The sequence below is a fragment of the Lissotriton vulgaris genome, chromosome 5 (assembly GCF_964263255.1).
Source record: "Lissotriton vulgaris chromosome 5, aLisVul1.2, whole genome shotgun sequence".
Lineage (NCBI taxonomy): Eukaryota > Metazoa > Chordata > Amphibia > Caudata > Salamandridae > Lissotriton > Lissotriton vulgaris.
This window is the reverse complement of record NC_141693.1, coordinates 143,648,310-143,669,583: the sequence shown is the minus strand read 5'-3', so window position 1 is coordinate 143,669,583 and position 21,274 is coordinate 143,648,310. Positions and strand designations below refer to the sequence as shown.

The window sequence follows — 21,274 nt, the reverse complement described above, 5'->3', positions numbered from 1 at the left end:
CTTTTTGAGGGAAAGAGTTGGCCCTTGGGATCCTCCCATAGGTGTCTCAAACACATTGTTACCAGTGAGCATTTAACTTTTTGGAACAAGCTGATCTTTTGCGTGGTGTCAGGTTCCCGGACGTCCTTAAGTGCCACAGCATAATGTGCTAGCTCTGGAATAGTCCATAGTCTACGCCAGTATGCTAATGGTCGGAATCTCGCTACCTCATCCAGTGATTTACATCCTAGATCGTAGTACTAAGGCTTTAAAGGGGTATTTTACGGAAGACCTGCGATACCTCTGAAAAACTTATTTTGGGCTGAGACTAATGGCCTCAACTTTTCAAAGCCCCATAGTTCTGAACCATAAAGTATTGAGGCCATAACGTTGGTATTATAAATCTTTAAGGAAGGGCTAAATGGCTTTGTAAATGATGTTTTGTGTTCTCTCACCAATGCTCCAGCCAATTGACAATGTTTTAAGGGCATAGCTTCGATCTGGGGTTTCCAAGTAAGTTTTTAGCTAAGATAACCCCTGGATAAATAAAAACATTGGTCTGTTTGAGGGGCTCATTACTTAGACATACATTGCCCTTGATTGCCCAATGCTTGTGTAGAACCATAAATTTGGTTTTACTCGCACTTATCACTAGGTCTCGCACCTTACAGAAATCTTCAAAACGCAAAAGTGCTCGCTGCAGGCCGCTCTGTGTTTTAGAAATGATGAGCATGTCGTCTGCGAACATGAGTATTGGTATTTTTATACCTGCAAGGACCGGAGCATCTGTTGGATGGGTAGGAAAAGAAATGTGCTAGCCCATTCAAGAATAAAGAAAATAAAGTTGGGGCCATGACCACCCTTGGCGAACCCTTAGATACGGGAAATCGGTCTGTAATGTTACCCCGTGCACCCCATCGAACCTGTGCAAAGTTGTCCTCAAGTAGTTCGAAAATTATGGATAAATTGGTCGGATGGAATTCCTAGGTCCATAAGAACCATCCAGAGTTTTTTCCCTGTATCCAGGTCGAACACAGATTTGAGGTCCACGAAGGCAGTATCGATAGTGCCTTCGGCAATCATGCATATATTCTGAATAGTAACTTGTGGCTGCTATGCAGAGTGATTATATCAGCTGGATATAAACAAGGAAATAAAACTAAAGTCCCATACATCTAATGGACGTGTCAGTACAATTTAACTCACCTGGATTTGGACTGGAAGGTTCTCTTTGACTGTAGCTAATAATGTCTTAGATGGCTTATCTTTACACATAAGGACAAGTTCCAAGTCCATGTCATCTTTAATCAGCAAACCTTTTGCCACCAAGCCAATTCTCAGGACACCACATAATAAACGGCAGCTTTGATCCCTGAAATACAGATTTTCAGAAATTCTGCACTTAATTAAAAACAATAAAAATCACAAAACTATATTTATGACATATCATTTACATTAAAAACCGCAAAGAATAAACCATCCAGAACCATAATTACTGTAATATCCTTCAAATAACTGTTGCCAAGCCTTGTGATAAACCCAATGGTCACCTACTAAATGAGTGCACAAACGAATACAGTTGAAAAAGTAACTTGCATTCAGTAACAGTCTTTCTGGCGTATCTTCTACCTGTAGATTCCTTACCCTTTTGAATATTTCAGATGTCAGACTGAATCCAGAATTTTTTGCAATAGCTCTTCTTACCTCTCAGGGCCTGAAAAGCGGAGTTTGTTGGAGTATGTTGGAGCAGGAATATGACCAGTGGTTGAGGCTGGAATGTTAGGTTAGCAAGTTCTTATAGAACGCATGTCCACCATAAGGTCTTTTGGCGATAGAGCTACTAAAGCAATATCACAGTTTTGTGCTCTGACAAATTAATAAAAAGGAGGGCTCCCAGTTTTATGGTATTTATTTTTTTAACATTTACGTCTGTATTTATCCATATTTATTTCGTGTTTTGAAAGCAAATGGCGTCATAAAACGGTATATTTCCTCATTTATTTAACAGAAACATTTGCATTCATACTTTGATGCCTGTAGTGTTTTAGCAAATTAGGTAGCCAAAAATAACAAAACACTACACCTTCAGGTAAATATTAGCTTTATGTACAAATATGCGTTAAGCTATGCCTGTATTTAAGGACATCTCATCCCATTTTTTACCTCCCCCTGCTGTTTATGTATTCTGCTGCTGACCTGGAATGCATGAAGAACAGCATGAAGATTCATTCACAAGTAGCACAATTTTCTGTATTTTTCGGCATTTCAAATTAAATACCGACAGACAGGAAACACATTGTTTACGGTCTGTATTTATCCGTAGGAAGCAGTAAAAACTGAAAACTGGGAGCCATAATACTAAACTACCCTGAAGAGCAGAGTCTTCAAATGTTTCTTTTATTTGGACAGACAAGAGAGACAAAATATCGGAAGGTAGAGTATTCCAAATACGAGGAGCAAGTGCTGAGAAAAGAGCCCCCCAGGAATAGACAGAAAATTCAAATGGGAAGATCTTCGATTTCGAACAGGTACATATTTGTCAAGATGGGTTGAAATAAAGGGGAGGGCGGCAAACCTGTAAGGATTAAAAAACAATGCAGCATGCCTTGAAGACTGAGCGTTGCTCAGTTGGTAACACTGCAACTCCTGCAAAAGGGGCGTAATGTGACACCTGCGGGGTAATTGATACAAGATCCTTGCAGACTGGTTTTGAACTATTTGAAGCCTGCCAACTAGGCCCTTAGGAAGGTCCAAGTAGAGGGAATTGGCAGAGTCAACTTTAGCGATGACCAATGCGATGAGGTCTTGTTTTAAAGCTGCAAAAAAAAAAAAAGAAGGTTTACCAATCCTAATTTTTCAAAGTTGGAGGCAGAGACGCCCCTACCTGGGATTTCATTGACAATTTGGAGTCAATCACAACTCCAAGACTTTTGCCTGAATCTTTGAGCTTGGGTGGAGCACCCATTGAGAAGGAGCCAGAAAGCAGCGTTCCACAGGATGGGTTATTTACAAATGATAACAATTACAGTCAAAATTCAATTTAAGTTGGTTATTTTTCCTCCAATGGATGAACACCATTGTATCCTGGAAGGAAGATTTTGATTCCGGTGAATCCTTAATGGTAAAATCTGTTGCATGTCATCTGCATAGTTATACTTTTTGACATGCATTTCATTCAAAACACACACACTAAAGGGTGGATGTATAAATTAAACAGATAGGGAGAAAGGGACGAGCACTGGGGAACTCCACAGATTAACTTGACCTTCGGAGCACAAAAGGAAGAGAGCATTAACTGACTGTGCACGATCCATGAGAAACAAGATAATCCAAGCTTGAGGGTAACCTTTCAACCTCGCGGCCCCGACATGGTCCACCAGAATTGTGTGGTCAACCGTGTCAAAGGCCGCCGAAAGATCAAGCTGTACCAGAGCCTGGCTAGTCCATTTATTAGCACACCTCCACAAATCATCTACTACTGATAAAATTATTTAATCCATGGAATGAGCTGTTCAGAACCCGGCTTGATGAGAATTTAGGAAGTTGGTGTATTTTCACTCCTTTCCCCCTGCTTATGTATACTATTTACCAAGCAATACAAACTCATACATGCACTGGGATATATATATATATATAGATGTTCCATCTGTCCCATCTTCCTGGGATTATTCTAAATGCACAAGTTACTACTTGTGTAACGATAGATCTGTAAGAGACATTAGTTTGTGATAGATTCCTTACCTTAGAATATTCCCAGGCGTCAGACTGGATCCGGAAACTTTTGCGTAGCAGTACCCTTGCGCGTCGGTAGGCGTCGTCTGCGGCTCCGCGTCGTGGGCGCCGTGATGACGTCGTCGGAGTACTTAAACGCCGCCTCCGCGTGCTGACGTCAGTTCTTAGACACAGCTTTTCCGCGCCAGAAACGCAGAGCTATGCTAAAAACCAACACTGGTGCCTTGAAACTAGGGCCCTGAAAGGGGATGACCTTAACCCTAGATATCGGTTCGCTGAACGGGGAGGATGGGTGGGTCGGTAAGGAATCTATCACTAACTAATGTCTCTTACAGATATATCGTTACACAAGTAGTAACTTGTGCATCTGAAAGAGGCACGTTAGTGATAGATTCCTTACCTTAGAATAGATACCCCAGCAATACCAACCCCGGTGGTGGGTCTGCAAACCAATAATCACACCAGATAGTCCTGGAGGACGGAATGGTCAAAGAAGCCATCCCTTCGGACTTGACTGTCCAGACAATAGTGTCTTGCAAACGTGTGCAGCGAGGCCCACGTAGCCGCCTGGCAAATGTCCTGCCAGGGCACACCTCGGCCCAAGGCAGTTGTAGTCGCTGTGGCTCGAGTGGAATGAGCCCTCAGCCCAACAGGGGGTTCCTTCTTTGCCAAGGAGTAACACGCATGGATACACAAGATGATCCACCACGAGATGGTCCGCTTGTGCACCGTTTTCCCCTTCTTAGCGCCCACGTAACCAACAAAGAGTTTGTCATCCACCCGGAACTGGCGTGTGCGGTCCAGATAGAACAAGAGCGCATGTTTTGGGTCTAGACGGTGGAGCCTCTCTTCCTCTCTCGAGGGATGCGGAGGCAGAAAGAAGGTGGGCAAGGTGATGGATTGCCCAATGTGGAAGGCCATGACTACCTTGGGTTGGAAAGAGGGCCTTGTCCGCAACACAACCTTGTCCGGATGGACTGAAAGGAAAGGAGGTTTACAGGATAGAGCCTGGAGCTCACTCACTCTCCTGGCAGAGGTGATGGCTACCAGGAAGGCAGTCTTCAAAGTAAGAAGGCGAAGAGGACAGTTGTGAAGCGGCTCGAAGGGAGTGCACATCAGAAATGTAAGAACCAAGTTCAAGTCCCACTGAGGCATCACAAAGGGCACAGGAGGGTACTCATGCGTGATGCCTTTCAGGAATCTATTAACAATAGGGGACTTGAACAAAGAAGGTTGATCAGGCAGCCTCAAAAAGGCCGAAAGAGCAGAAAGGTAGCCCTTGATAGTGCCCAGAGCCGAGCCCTGCTGGGCAAGAGAAAGAAGAAAAAGAAGAACCTCAGAAAGAGGGGCAGAAAGAGGATACACAGCCTTTGCTGTGAACCATGCCACAAATCTGTTCCACCTGCAGGCGTATACCGACTTTGTGGAGGGACGCCTGGCTGCCAGAATGATGTTACAGACTTTAGGAGGCAAGTCAAATGGCCTCAACTGTCGCCGCTCAATCTCCATGCATGGAGGTGGAGACTGGAAAGGTTCCGGTGGAAGACAGTCCCCTGCTGCTGCGACAGAAGGTCCTCCTGAAGAAGCAGACGAACCGGGGGATCATCTGACATACTGAGTAGCTCGGGATACCAGTACCTTCGTGCCCAGTCCGGAAGACTTGTGCCCGGCCGCGCCTGATCTTCTTCAGCACTCTGGGCAGAAGTGGTATAGGCGGAAAGGCGTACAACAGACCGCAACTCCACTCGTGACAAAAAGCGTCTCCGAGCGAGTGCCGCCTTGGAAATTCCAACGCGCAGAACTGATGATATTGCACGTTTTCTTCGGTGGCGAATAGATCTAACCAAGGCTCTCCCCACTGCAGAAAGAGACCTTGCGCCACGTCCGAGTTCAGACGCCACTCGTGATCCATCATGCACCGGCGGCTGAGTTCGTCCGCCCTGGTGTTCAGAGAACCTGCCAGGTGATGAACCACCAGAGTCACGCCCTGATGTTCCAGCCATTGCCAGAAGCGCAGAGCCTCCTGGAAGAGGGTCCACGACCCCACCCCGCCCGGTTTGTTGCAGTACCACATGGCGGTGGTGTTGTCCGTGAACACCTGCACTACACTCCGTCGGACAGAGGGGAGTCAAGTCAAGTCAAGTCATATAATTTGTATAGCGCACTACATACCCAGAGGGTTTCAAGGCGCTTAGGAAGGGGAGGAGGATTATTTGTCAAATATCCACGTTTTAAGCTGCTTTCTGAACGCTAGGTGGTTCTGGGTGAGGCGAAGGTAAGCGGGGAGTGAGTTCCATGTTTTAGCAGCCAGGTATGAAAAGGATCTGCCTCCCATGGTGGTCTTGTTGATGCGAGGTACAGTGGCGAGGGCTTGGCTGGAAGAACGCAGTTGGCGGGAGGGGGTGTAGAAGGACAGTCGAGAGTTGAGGCAGTCTGGTCCGATGTCGTAGAGTGATTTGTGTGCGTGGGTAAGCAGTCGGAAAGTGATCCTCTTATTGACGGGAAGCCAGTGGAGGTCTTTAAGGTGACCAGAGATGTGTTCGTTGCGTGGGATGTCTAATATGATCCTGGCTGAGGCGTTTTGGATTCGTTGGAGTTTCTTCTGGAGTTTAGCGGTGGTACCTGCGTAGAGGGTGTTTCCGTAGTCCAGTCGGCTTGTGACCAGAGCGTGGGTGACTGTTTTCCTTGTTTCGGAGGGGATCCAGCGGAATGTTTTTCTGAGCATGCGAAGAATGTTGAAGCAGGAAGAGGATACGGCGCTGACTTGTCTGTTCATTGAGAGTGAAGAGTCCAGGATGACGCCAAGGTTCCGTGCGTGGTCTGTCGGGATGGGTGCTTTTCCGAGGGCTTCCGGCCACCAGGAGTCGTCCCAAGCAGAGGGGGATGTACCTAAGATGAGGACTTCAGTTTTGTCTGAGTTCAGTTTCATACGGCTTTGTTTCATCCATTCGGCGACTTTTTTCATTCCTTCGTGTAGGTTAGTTTTGGCGGTGCCGGGGTCATTGGTGAGAGAAAGGATCAGTTGAGTGTCATCCGCGTAAGAGATGATGTTGAGGTTGTGTTGGCGGGCGATGGCCGCGAGGGGGCTCATGTATACGTTGAAGAGGGTGGGACTGAGTGAGGATCCTTGAGGTACGCCGCAGATGACTTCAGAGGCCTCGGACTTGAATGGAGGAAGGCGGACTCTCTGGGTTCTTCCGGTGAGGAACGAGGTGATCCATTCGAGTGCTTTTCCTTGGATTCCGATGTTATTGAGGCGTTGTAGAAGGGTGCTGTGGCAGACTGTGTCGAATGCTGCAGAGAGGTCGAGGAGGATGAGGGCGACTGTGTCTCCATTGTCCAGTAGAGTTCGAATGTCGTCTGTTGCTGCGATGAGGGCGGTTTCAGTGCTGTGTTTGGCTCGGAAGCCAGATTGTGAGGGGTCGAGGGATTTGTTGGCTTCGAGGAAGTAGGCGAGCTGGTTGTTGACGGCTTTCTCGATGACTTTGGCCGTGAATGGAAGAAGCGAGATGGGGCGGTAATTTTTGAGTTCGGTGGGGTCCGCTGTGGGTTTTTTCAGAAGGGCGGTGAGTTCAGCGTGTTTCCAGTCTTCTGGGAAGGTAGCGGAGTTGAAGGAGCAGTTGATGACGTCTCGGAGGTGAGGTGCTATGACGGAGTCTGCTTTGTTGAAGATGTGGCGAGGGCATGGGTCTGTGGGGGATCCAGAGTGGATGGAATTCATCAGGCGGATGGTGTCCTCAGTGGAGATTGGGTTCCAGGCGTCGAGGGTGTTTGCGGGGGGAAGATGGTCAGCAGATGGTAGGGTGGGTTGGTTTCCGGGTTGGTTGTCAAAGCTGTTGTGGATGTCTGCAATCTTGTTGTGGAAAAAAGAGGCTAGGGAGTCGCAGAGGGTTTGAGAGGGGGTGATGTCGTTGGAGTTGGCCGAGGGATTGGAAAATTCCTTGACGATGTTGAAAAGTTCCTTGCTGTTGTGGGCGTTGTTGTCAAGTCGATCCTTGAATGCTGTTTTCTTGGCTTTTCGGATCAGTTGGTGGTGAGTGCGGGTGGCGCTTTTGAAGGCGTCCTTGGTGCTGGTGGTTGGGTCTTTTTTCCAGGCTTTTTCAAGGGAGCGGCAGAGTTTCTTGGATTTCTTAAGATCATCGTTGAACCATGAGGCCTTCTTGCTGCCAGGTTTGCTTTGACGTTTCTTCAGTGGTGCTAAGGTGTCGGCGGTGTAGGATAACCATAGGGTGAGGTTGGCGGCGGCTTCGTTGGCGTTAGAGGAGAGGGCTGGGGAGTTTCGAAGGAGCGATGCGGAGATTTGGTCCGTGGTGATTTTGTTCCAGTTTCTTTGCAGGGTAGGTTGGGAGTAGTTGATGGGTTTCGGCTTGTTGTAGGTGAAGTGGACGCAGCTGTGGTCAGTCCAGAGGAGATCCGTAGTGTGGCTGAAGGAGACATGATTGCTGGAAGTGAAGATGGGGTCGAGTGTGTGACCTGCGATGTGGGTGGGGGAAGTGACTAGTTGTTGAAGTCCGAGGTTGGCGAGGTTGTCCACGAGGGTGGCGGTGTTGTGGTCGTTTATCTTTTCAAGGTGAAAGTTGAGGTCTCCCAGAAGAATATAGTCTTTGGAGGGGAGCGCGTGTGGAGAGATGAAGTCCGTGATGTCTTCACTGAATTTTGCGCGGGGTCCTGGTGGTCTGTAGAGGAGGGTGCCTCTGAGTGTGGTTTTGGGGTCGATGTGGATCTGGAAGTGAAGGTGTTCGGAGTTGGCGAGGTTGGTGTCAGAGCTGGTTGAGATGCGGATTGATTTCTTATGGACGATAGCGATTCCTCCTCCTGTGTGGCTGGTACGGTCTTTGCGAGTGATCTTATAGTCTTCAGGGATGGCAATGGTGATGTCTGGAGCGGAGGAAGCATTCATCCATGTTTCCGTAAGGAAGGCGACGTCTGGAGAGAAGGTGTCCAGTAGGTTCCATAGGTCAATGGCGTGCCTGTGCACCGATCGGGTATTGAGAAGGATGCACTGCAGGCGGCCGGGGTCGGGAATCTGTGGTGTAGTCGTGGCGGAGATGTTGTCGGTGCCGCTGAATTTGCAGGAGTAGCAGGAGAAAGGTCCATGGGTGTGGCCAGTGGCGGCTTGGACGCAGTTGGGGGCGCGACCGGGGTTAAGGGCTAGGAGGGTGGCGGCATCGTAGGTAATGCGAGAGGGCTGGGCAGCGCGAGGGGCAGGGGGTCTGGCGCTGGGCGCGGTCGCACCTTCGGCGTGTACGTAGCGCGTGGACGCTGCGCGTGGGGACATTGGCCATAAATGGATGTTGGGGGGGGGCGGAGCGTGGGAGGGGCAGCAGCTGGGAGGCGGTAGCGGGGAGGAGGGGCGGGCCAGGAAACTGCAACCAGCAAAATGGAGGGTGATAGTGAAAGTGAGGCAGGGGCAGCAAATGGACCAGCAGGTCGGATAACAAACACAGCGTCAGCAAAGTACAGCGCTAATTAAAATCGGGCGTGTAAGCACACAGGCACAGCGTTAATTAAAACGGGCGCTTAAGGGCTAATAATGCAGTGTAAGTATACAGGCACAGCGCAAAGCACAAAGCACAATGTCAACACAGCGTCACCACAAAGTACAGCGCTAGTCACCCAAATTCGATCTGCGGCGTCCACAGTGCGTGAGACCAGCAAGGGAGGGAGGGAGGGAGCGACCGTTCAGGAGCAGGTCCAGGTGGTGCCTTCAGTGCTAGACGAATAGCCCGCAGCTCCAAAAGGTTGATATGGAGCCGGGACTCCTCCGGAGACCAGAGGCCTCTGATCTCCGCCTCTCCCATGTGACCTCCCCAGCCCTGGAGGGACGCGTCCGTCACAACTACGTGCTCCGGTTGGGGGAGGGAGAGGGATCTGCCGTTGGCTGACCCAATCGCGGTCCGTGAGCCACCACTGCAGCTGTCTCGCAGTGCCCTCCGAGATCAGGACATGGTCGGACAGGTTGCCCTGATGCTGGGCCCACTGAAACTTCAGGTCCCACTGCAGAGCCCGCATTTGCCACCGGGCGTGATGCACCAGAAGGATGCAGGAAGCCATCAGCCCCAGAAGCCGCAGCGTCAACCGGACCGAAACTCGGGATAAAGGCCGGAAGATTAGAAACAGAGCCTGTATATCCCGAACCCGCTGTTCGGGTGGGTAAACCCGAAACTGCACGCAGTCGAGAACCGCTCCGATGAAAAGGAGCTTCTGAGAGGGGCACAGGTGTGACTTCGGCACATTGATGGAGTACCCCAGCTGGTGGAAGAGGTCTGCTGTCGTCTGGAGGTGGTTGACGACTGTCTGGGGCGAGCCCGCCTTCAACAACCAGTCATCGAGTTAGGGGGAAGACAAACCCCTAACCTAAGCAGATGAGCTGCGACCACCGCCATCACCTTCGTGAACACCCGTGGGGCGCTGTTAAGGCCGAAGGGGAGCACGGTAAACTGAAAGTGCTCGTGGCCTACTGTGAACCGCAGGTAACGCCGGTGGGCCGGCAGGACGGGGATGTGGAAATAAGCGTCCTGCAAGTCCAACGCTACCATCCAGTCTCCTGGGTCCAGGGCAGCTAAGACATGAGCCAGAGTCAGCATCTTGAACTTCTCCTTCCAGAGGAAGCCGTTGACGTTCCGTAGGTCCAAGATAGGGCGTATGCCCCCTTTGCCCTTCTTGGGTACCAGAAAGTAGTGGGAGTAGCAACCACGTCCTACTTCTGGCCAGGAACGCGCTCGATGGCCCCCTTCTTGGCCAAGAGGGCTGAAACTTCCTCCTGCAGAAGTCGCAAGTGATCCCCCGATACGCGGTGGTGTTGCGGTGGCATGGCTTGAGGGGTCGTCTCGAAGGGGAGGGAGTAGTCCCTCCAGACGATCTGCAGCACCCACCTGTCCGAAGTGACAGTGCGCCAGTGAGATTGGGGATGGCAAACCCTGCCCCCCACTGGTGTCACATGGGCTGAGAAGCACGGACTAGGAGGGTTTAGAGGCGGATGCTGCAGGGGAAGGTGTGGACTGGCCTCGCCTTTGTCCCCGACCACCTCCACGGCAATTTCCACGTCTGCCACCGCGCTGGATGTTAGCCTGCGGCGTGTGGCTGACAGCCCGTGTGGGGACGCCCCTTCCTTGGCCACGAAAGGAGCGAAAGGCATCTGATTGCTGGCGTGGGGCCGAGAGGCCCAAGGACTTGGCCGTAGCCCTGGAGTCCTTAAAGCTCTCAAGCGCATGGTCTGCCTTGTCGCCAAAAAGGCGACGCCCATCAAACGTCATGTCCATCAGAGTGTTTTGGACATCTGCCGAAAAGTTGGCGGACCTCAACCAGGCGTGGCGTCTAACCGCCACCGTCGTTGCCATCGCTCTACCTAGTGAGCCGGTGGTATCCAGCCCACACCGGATGGAATATTTGGCTGCATCCCGACCTTCCACAGGTGCTTGGCCGAGTTTGGCCAATACCTCCAATGGACACTCTGGCAGCACTTCCGCAACCGTCTCCCACAGAGAGTGGGTGTAGCGGCCCAAGAGGCATGCGGTGTTGGAAGACTGCAGTCCCAGACTAAGGGAGGAGAAGATCTTTTTTCCATACTGCTCGTACCTCTTGGATTCCCTGTCCGGTGAAGCCGACGGGAATGCGGTCTGGGAATTGGAGGCCTGGATAACCAGACTCTAGGGGGTGGGGTGGGTGGACAGGAAACTTGGGTCGCCCGGGGCCGGGCGGTGGCATCTGGCCACGTTCCGATCTATGGGCGAACCCGTGGCGGGCCTGGACCAAGTGCCCAAAAGAACGTCGGTCAAGGCCTCATTAAAGGGCAGCAGAGGCTCGGCCGAGCTTGACTACGGTTTAAGGACCTCAGTGAGGAGGTTAGTCCTCACGGACGCTACGGGGAGCTCAAGGCCCAAGGCCTTGGCAGCCCTCATCAACACCACACTATAGGTTGCCCCCTCCTCCGAAGCCACGGTAGGAGGGGAGACAAAACCAGTGTATGGAGAGGTGTCCAGGCCACTGGCCTCCAAGTTCCCCTGGCCAGTCTTCTTGAGACTGACACTCTTTGATCCGAGGTTCCTCAGACCCCTCCCAATCCTCCTCATCACCCATCTCCTGATACTCAGGGTTTTCAATCAATGGGGCCGGTTCATAGAAGTGAAAATCTCCAAACGCCGTCGAAAGCGGCGCCCAGCGGTGCCGTTCCGACGTCGGAACCGGAGCGAAGGAGGCATCGGGGGTGGCGCCGCCAGAGGACGGCGCCGGAGGCGACACCTGACGGACCGACACCGGGGGGGGTCGTAAGGTCCACCCGTGACGATCCAGATCCCGAAGAAGGTCCAGTGGGGTCCCGCGGCACCGGGCCCGAAGGCACCGGCGGCGGCGGGACCGCTTGACCCTGCGGCGCCGGGCCCGAAGGCGCCGGCGGTGTCGGGACGGTGGGGCCCCGCGGCACCGGGCCCGAAGGCAACAGCGGCGTCGGGCCGAAGCACCCGACTGCGTCGGGCCGAAGCCCCCGACCCGCTAGGGGCCCCAGACCCAGACCCCTAGGGGGTCCGCTGGGCCTGAAGGCACCGCGGAGCACGTCGGTGAGAGGGACCTCAGGGCCATGAGGAAGCACTCGATCTCCTCTGGCGCCGCGTCTCACCCAGGGACCGGAGGGTGTGGAGCGGGACGCGACGCCCGCGACTCCGAAGGAGCCGCGTGGGCGGTGTCACCCGAACCCCTGGCCGCATCGCGCGAGCGTCGGGGGGAGTCAGAAGAGCGATGACGCCTCTTCGACTTCTTGTGCTTCTTACCGGACGACTACTTCGACCCGGAGGAGTGGTGCCGACTCTCGGAACTGTGGTGGCTCAGAGCCCGCGACCTGTCCCTCGACCTCCCGTGGGACCGGGACCCCTCACGGCGCGGGACGACTGCCGGAGTTCGAGTCGCCTGCGGGACCGCTCCAGCCTGGCTTTCGAAGAGAGGGCCCGGCAGTCGGAGCAGGCCTTGTCGTCGTGGTCGACGCCTAGACAAGTTAGGTACAGGTGGTGAGGATCCGTGACCGACATCGTGCGGTCGCAATCCTCCAGTGCTTGAACCCAGGCATCCCTACGGCACCGATCGGAGTCGTAAGACTTCGAGAAATGATAAACAATGATCCAAAAAAGTTAGTCAAAAATTGGCTAAGGGTAACTGCTTTTTCCAGATCTGCGCTTGCTGGCGCAGAAAAAAGAAGAACTGACGTCAGCACGCGGAGGCGGCGTCTAAGTACTCCGACGACGTCATCACGGCGCCCACGACGCAGACGACGGACGCGGAGCCGCAGACGACGCCTACCGACGCGCAAGGGTACTGCTACGCAAACATTTCCGGATCCAGTATGACGCCTGGGGATATTCTAAGGTAAGGAATCTATCACTAACGTGTCTCTTTCAGATATTAGATGAATTTGTAATACCCATTAAGATATTTATCTGATCATTCTTCTGTGATAACTTTGACATCTTTTTATTCCAGTCCCGATGTTATTTGTTATTTAGTCCCTTAGTAAATTCTTCATTATTATATATTTCCTTCTGATTGTTGTGTACTGCTATTGTAAGGCAAATGTATTTTCTTTATCATTACAATAATGAAGCTATTTCAACTAAAAAGGAAGTTGATGTATTTTATAAAAGCACAGATACCATCTGCTACATGTGCCTCAAGTACTTTTGCCAAGTATGAAAGGGTGAAATGGGGAGATCATTTTTTAATACTAAAGGATCATCCGAGACTTTCTTCAACAGGGGTACTATTGTGGCTTCCTTTAAAGCAATGGGAACCTTTCCACAGCTCAAAGACTGACTTAAAAGAGCTAGAGCTATTTCAGGAAAATGGGTGAACACTGTCCTTAGCACCTGGGGGAGGAAAGGGGTCATCAGGTGATCCTGATTTCACTTTATTTAATAATCTCATGAAACTATCCTTACTGATAACAGAAAGTTCAGACTTTATTTTAAGATTATGGTCTTCCGCTGTTACCCCTCGTTCAGACAGTCCCAAAGGAATGCATGCTTTGATGGTCGAAATCTTATCCACCAAACGGAAATTAAGAGCTTGACAAAGACTCAGAGTCGGTGTGACAGTAATAGTCACTCTATCCGGATTGGATAGTTCATTCACGATTATGAAGATGTCCTTAGACGTATTGGTGGAATGTATAACCCTTCCTGAGAAAAAAGCAGCTTTAGCCTGAATAAGAAGTCTTTTATAATGTTTTAATTGGAACATAAATGCCTCCTCATCATTCGGGGAATAGTTCTTCGTCCACTTTTGTTCAGCTTGGTGCTGTTTTAATTTACTTGCCTTTAAGTCTTCAGAAAACCTGTTTAGCACATTATGGGGCCGAGGTGGTTTAATTTATGAAGCGGATGTGAATATCACTGGCCTGCGTTTGCGACCTAGCAATCTCTCCCTCAAATCGAACAACATTAGGGAGGTCAGTGTCTGGTAGCGATGTTGCCAGAGCATAGCAAAAATATTCCATGTTGATACACGCCCAGTATCTGGAGAGTCGATTAGCACCATGGTAAGGTTTACGAAGAGCCACATCTGAATGTACAAATTTGATTAAAGAGTAGTGTGACCAAGATGGGCGCATAGTTTAAGAGCCCTACCGAACATAATCTGCCCGACCCTGGCAAAGAAAACAAGTTACTTACCTGTAACTTTGGTTCCCCAGTATTGGTAACTTTCATAGATTCCCATGCTTTGTATCCTTCCCCGTCGTCAGAATGGGAGCCTCTGTAAATAAAAAATACCATAGCAATAAGCACAAAGTGAAAAAATAGGCCTAGGCCTCATCTCATTTTGTAGCTTATCCACCTCTTTTTGTAAAAGAGACCAAATTCTTGCAATAGCCAATCAGAGCAGCCTCACCCCACAGAACCTTCCTGAGAGAGCCTCAGAGCCTCAAATTTTCGTAGCCGTTGTGAACAGCAACATCATTGTACAATAAGGCTGAGCTTTCCCAGGGGAGGAGGGTGGGCGCATGGGAATCTATGAAAGTTACCAATACTGGGGAACTAAAGTTACAGGTAAGTAACTTGTTTTCTTGCCCCAGTATTGGAACTTTCATAGATTCCCATACTTTGTATCAGAATAGTTAGCAGTAAAGAGAAAGCATATTTTGTCATTTGTATATCTGTAAAGTCATACATAATCCTGATAAGAAAAAACAGATACACATGGCATCACAAAGCAGAACAACCACAAGTAATACAAAATATGCAATACAGGAAGGCGGGATGCAAAGGAAAGCTCACCGACTTATTGAAAAAGGTTCCTCAAGACCGCTTAGCCCACTGCCGCATCCTCTTTCACAGAAGAATCCAAGCACTAGTGGCGAGTGAAGGTGTGGACACTGCACCATGTCGCCGCTCTACATATGTCCTTGATCGGGACACCTGATAATAGAGCCACCGATGAAGCCATCAACCTCGTAGAATGAGCACGAACTGCTCGCTGAAGCGGCTTGCCTGCTTCTCGATGGCAAAACTGGATTGCACTTGATATCCAGCGGGAAATACAAGGTTTAGAAATTGGACAACCCTTTCGCGGAGCACTGTATGAGACAAAAAGCTGGGAAGATTTCCTGAACAGTTTTGTCCGCTCCAAGAAGAATTTGTGACATCTATGAATGTCCAATGAATGTAACGCCCTCTCTGCTGGTGTGGAGGGCCGCGGGAAGACTACTTTAAAATCACCGGCTCATTCAGATGGAATTCTGAGGGGACCTTTGGGATAAATTTAGGATTTGTCCGCAGGATGAGAACATCATTCTTGAATTGTAGAAAGGGTTCCTCAATTGTGAATGCCTGGCGCTCACTAACTCTTCTAGCCGATGTCAGGGCCAAGAGAATAGCCAGTTTCCATGATACAAACTTCATATCGGCCCTGTGAATAGGCTCAAACGCAGCCTTCATCAGATGTGACAGATGTGACCAAATTAAGATGCCAGGCTAGTGGTGGAGGCCGGACTGGAGGAAAAACCCTGAACAAGCCTCTCGGGAACTGTTTAACAATCCTCGCAGACCAAAGGGAAGGACCTGATGAGGATCCTCTAAATCGAGAAATGGCTGCCAGATGAACCTTTACAGAAGAATGAGCCAATCCAGATTTTGCAAGAAAAAGGATATAAGGCAAGAGTTGGTGCGGTGCAGAAATATATGGATGTAGACCTTGTCTCTGACACCAAAGGCAGAGCCTCTTCCACTTCGCCCGATAGGTTTTATTCGTACTCGGCGCTCGGGCGTGGGCTAAAATGCCTCTACATTCTCCTGGAAGAATCAAACCTTGGAACTCTCTGAACTCAGAAGTCACGCTGTCAATTGGAGTGAATTCAGATCTGGATGCAGAACCTGCCAGGGAGCCATTGTTAATAGTGCTGGAACAGGCCGCAGGAGAATTGGTTGATCTTGAGAGAGAAGAAGAAGTTCTGTGTACCAAAACTGCCTGGGCCATGCTGGTGCAATCAAAATCATTCTGTACGGCTCCGCCTTGAGCTTGCGGATCAATCTCGAGATCAGCAGAATTGGTGGAAAGGCGTAAACAAATGCACCGTACCAGGCTATCAAAAGCGTATTCCCCAAGGATCCCTGATGGTGATCCCTGCTTGTGTAGCACTGGTATTTGTCGTTCTGAGGAGTCGCAAACAGAACGATGGTTGGGGTCCCCCAACATGAAAACAGTTCCTCTAGAATGGTCTGATCCAATTCCCATTCGTGGCTGATAAGACCTTTGGCGACTCAAAGCGTCCGCTGTGGCATTGAGTGTGCCTGGAAGATGTTCCGCTGAGAGAGTGATATTGTGTTGGATCACCCAATTCCAAAGTTTCTGTGCTTCCTTCGAAAGGGTGCAGGATCTCGTCCCGCCCTGCTTGTTTATGTAGTGCATGGCTGTGGTGTTGTCTGTACGAACCAGTACTGAACGGTTGCGGATCCTTGGAAGGAAAGCCTGTAAGGCTAGACGGATGGCCATAAGTTCCAGCAGATTGATGTGGAACTTGCCTTGGACTGTGCTCTAATGACCACTGACTTTCAGTTCTCGGAGGACCGCTCCCCACCCCTCCATGGAAGCATCTGTTGGCAACACCATGGGAGATGGTGGAAGTTGGAATGGCAAATTTCCTGAAAGATTCTCTTTTAGCAACCACCAGCTGCTTGCTTTCCGCATTTCTGGTGTGATCACAATTTTGTCGTCGAAGGAGCCTGTCGCCCGACGCCATTGCTTGTCCAGCTGAGTGGACGCATTCGAAGCCTGCAGTGCGGTATCAATGGTATGCAGGATGATATCGATCCGAGAAGCGATTTGTATTGGCGGACTGACCGAGACTTCCTTGTTTGCAGGAGGCGAGCTGAGAGAATCAGTTTGGTCTGGCGCTCTTCCGAAGGGAAAGCCCTGCAGCAATCAGTGTCCAGGATAGCACCCAAAAACTTCTCTGTTTTGGAGGGGCGCAAAATCGATTTCTCCTTGTTGAGCCGAAGGCCCAGCTGCTCGAACCGTTGACTGCAGCTCGTGACTGCCCTGGACGCTTCTTGGAACGAAGGAGCCTTTACTAGCCAATCGTCCAGATATGGGAAGACTTCGAAAGACTGCTTCTTGAGAAAAGCTGCCACAAGAGCTAGTACCTTTGTAAAGATCCTTGGTGCGGACCGGAGACCAAAAGGTGTACTCTGAATTGAAAATGGCTCTTGCCTACTGTGAATCGAAGATATTGCCTGTGAGCTGGATAAATGGGCACATGGAAATATACAACCTCCAAATCTAGGGTTGCCATGTAGTCCCCTGGATTGAGAAGACGGAGAATGTCCTGAAGGGTGACCATCCTGAAAGACAACTTGATGAGATAGGTGTTGAGCTCCCGTAGATCTAAAATCGGACGCCACTTCTCCTTCGTTTTGCGAACCAGGAAGAACCTGGAATAGAACCCTTTCCCCTTTTGGGATTGAGGTACAGGCTCTATTGCCCCCTTGATGAAGAGTTGGTGGGCTTCGAGACGAAGATGTCCTAGATGTTTGGGTGTAATGGCGTCTGGAGCTCTCGTTGGAGGAAGATGTTGAAACTCCAACGTGTGTCCTCTTTTGATGATGTTCAGGACCCACTGGTCTGATGTTATGACCTTCCAGCTGTTTAGGCAATGGGCAATCCTGCCCCCCACTGGTGTTAACGAGGGAACAGGAACAGTAGAAAGAGCGACATGGCCGCTATTGTCTCTTAGAATTGTCTCTCCTCTGTTGTCCCTGACGTCCTCTCGGCGGATGGCGAGAGAAAGACCCCGACAGACCATGCCTCTGCGAATATTGGGGTTTGTATGACTGACCAGGTTGAGAGTAGGAAGAGAAGCGTTGCTGATTGCCGCCTCTGTAGGATGAGAAACCTCTTCCTCTTGCCCCCTTAAAAGGAACTTTGCGGTATTGTAATGTTCCCAAGGATTTAGCCGTGTCAGTATCCTTCTTTATGCCTTGTAGGGCGTCATCCACGTGTTTACCGAATAACATCTCTCCGTCATAAGGTAAGTCCAGAATTTTGTTCTGTACTTCTTGTCTAAAACACGTGGCTCGCAGCCAGTCCTGGCGTCTCAAAACAGCCGAGCCTGCTAGCGCTCGGAAGGCCGTTGTTGCTATATCCATAGCGCAGTCTATTATCTCCGAAGAGGCGCGCTCACCTTCCATCAAGATTTTCCTGACCTCGTCCTTAGACCCATCCTGAAGTTCTTCCAAAAACGGGATAGGTCACACCACATCTGGCGATCATATCTCCCCAAAATCGCCAGAGCATTAGCCGCCCTAACGAGGAGACTGGCCATTGTAGAGAATCTTTTTCCTACATTATCCAGACGCCTCCCCTCTTTATCAGGTGGTGTCGTTAGCGGTGTTGATGGGTTCTTGGACTTACTCTGTGCGGCCTGGGAGATAACAGAGTCCGGTTTTGGTTGACCTGTAAGACATACGGGGCTGCCCTCCGCCGCCTTATATTTTTTCTCCAGTCTGGGAAGCACTGGGAGGACCGTGGCTGGATTTTGCATAGCCTTTATTCCGTTTGACCAAACATGCTCAATGATGGGGATTGAACGAACTGACTTCCGGAATGGTTCTTTGAAGTCGTACAAAAACCAGTCAGATTGAACTGTGGTAATGGGAAGACCAAATCTCTTAGATGCTCGTTCCATGAGGTTGTGAAAACCTCCAATATCTGCTGGAGGAGAGGTTGCGGTATCAGGCCCTGTTACATCTGGATCTTGAAGGCCATCCTGATTCCAGTTCACATTCCGATCTTGGTCAGGGTCCCCCTTCTGATCCGCATCTGATGAGGCATCATCATCATCATCATCCCGAGTGTCAACCACCTCCTGAGGATGTTCTACGGGCTCTGGGTCATGCACCCTTAAGGGCAAAGAGGCGTCCGCCACTGCTTGCGGTACTGGAGGTAGAGGTGTTGGAGGACGTACGTGTTGAACCTCCTGTTGAGTTGGAAACCGCCTCCGATAGTCCTGCAACATTAATTGCAGGTCTGAGATGAGTGAGGACGGCATCGCTACCATCTCCTGTTGAGACCTTCGTGGAGATCTCTGTGAATGATCATGCATGCAAGGCCCCTCTTGCTGGTCATAACAGTCTTGCGGAGCATAGTGGTATTGCTCCGTCTCGCCTTCCTCAGAACTGACCTCCTGTAATTTGACTTGCATGTCAGATGGGCTATAAGCTAGCCCATAAGCGCGGTCATTCTCCTCCTCAGAGTCATCATCAAGCAGTAATGAAGGAGGCAACGGTGTAACCCGCCGTGGAGATGTCAATTCTGGAGTTATACGTCTCTTCCTTTGAGAAATGCAGGTTTTCCCAGTCGTCGACGGGACGTCGTCGACGGTTGAATCTTCGTCGACTGTTTCGTCGACGGAAGCGCCGACGAAGAGACTGTGCTCATCGTCGAAGGCTGAGTCGTTGACGGTGAGATGGCTTTCGTTGACGATGGTTGGATCGTTGACGGCGTCGTCGACGAGCTCGTCGTCAGAATCATAGCAGCTGTCGTCGTCAACGTTCTCGTCGTCGTCCTCGGCGTCGACACTACTCCCGTCGTCAACGTGGAAAATGTCAGCTTCGCCGACGACTAACAGGAATCAGGCGTCTTAAACATCGACGACTGTGTAGATGCCGTTGACGTAGCCATCGTCGACGAGCCCGTCAAAGCGGCCATTTTCAGAGACAAGTCTTTCTTGACAGGAATTGTCGAGGTACTGTAGTTTTCACCGTCGCAGACGCTGTTTCTTGTCTAAAGCAATGTCCTGCGGCGTAGACGAAGGCTTTTTCACCCTTCTTTCTTTCTCTGAAGTTGGTGAAGTCACAGAGACTATTTTCATAGCCTTCTTTGTAGGTTGCAACTCCTCAGGCTGTCCCTGCCTCTCTTTTTCACTTGGGTGAGGAGATTTTAGGGAAGCAGGCCTATCAGACCTATCAGAGGTCCCAGGCAAGGCCTTCACATGGGGCTCATTAGATGTTGAAGGGGAAGACCTACCCCTCTTCCTTGATCTTCTTGATGACACAGCAGAAGAAGAGCCCTCACTTTCCGAAGACCGAACCTCCTAGCGATCCTTCATCTTTTGCAACCAAGTCAGCAGTCGGCCTTCTCTGTCCCTCAAGGTCTTAGTGGAGAAGGTCCTGCAAATCTTGCACTCAGTGGCCTTATGGTCCGGGTACAAGCAGAATATACAGTCTTCGTGTTTGTCTTCAACAAACAACCTCTTTTTTGAGCAGGTAGCACAGGCTCTAAAAAGTGCTCTCTTCTCTTTGTCAGACATGACGAAAAAACAGGCATATCTACTCAGAAGTGAAGAAAATTGGGCAGAGCTCAATGGAGACTCCCTTGCACAACGTGCGGTAGAAAATCTGAGGCTCTGAGGCTCTCTCAGGAAGGTTCTGTGGGGTGAGGGTGCTCTGATTGGCTATTGCAAGAATTTGGTCTCTTTTACAAATAGAGGTGGATAAGCTACAAAATGAGATGAGGCCTAGGCCTAGTTTTTCACTTTGTGCTTACTGCTATGGTATTTTTTATTTTCCGAGGCTCACATTCCGACAACGGGGAATGATACAAAGCATGGGAATCTATGAAAGTTCCAATACTGGGGCAATGGGGCATATCGAGGTGTCAGTTCTGTCCGGAAGCAGCCACTGGGGCCAGACTCTGTCCAGGGACAGAGATCCTGAGCAGACAGCAGCACCAAGGCCTCAGACGGCCTGTGCTCAGCAGTCCTGGGAGCTGTGCCTCATGGGATGTGGGTGGCAGCCTGCAGTTGTGGATCAGACAGGGCTCAATGGCAATCGCTTCCTCCTGCTTTGGCCCGGGACAGGGGGCCTTCTTCTCCTCCATTGAGAGTGATGTAGCGCAACGGTGCGAGGAGACTGCGGTGTCTTGGAGCGAGCTCCAGGGGGGGGGGCAGGCAGCGACCAGGGCCTGCATCTGCTGCTGATTGGGGTGAGGCGGCTCCGGACGGATAAGACTGCCTGCAGCGGGGTGTGCCAGAGCCGCCCTTCGTGGTGGTGGGCGTGGACGAATGCAAGGTCACTGCTGGCAGGGA

General features: G+C 50.5%; 1 protein-coding gene across 6 annotated transcripts in view; it reads right to left on the bottom strand.

The window, feature by feature from the left end:
- STRBP (spermatid perinuclear RNA binding protein) overlaps positions 1 to 21,274 on the bottom strand; it is a 518,214-nt gene that overhangs the window by 401,584 nt on the left and 95,356 nt on the right. For all 6 annotated transcript variants that reach the window (XM_086921075.1, XM_086921077.1, XM_086921076.1 and 3 more), the window contains exon 4: positions 1,186 to 1,351. In XM_086921075.1, the coding sequence (XP_086777201.1) occupies positions 1,186 to 1,351 (166 nt within the window). The remainder of the gene's footprint in view (positions 1 to 1,185; positions 1,352 to 21,274) is intronic.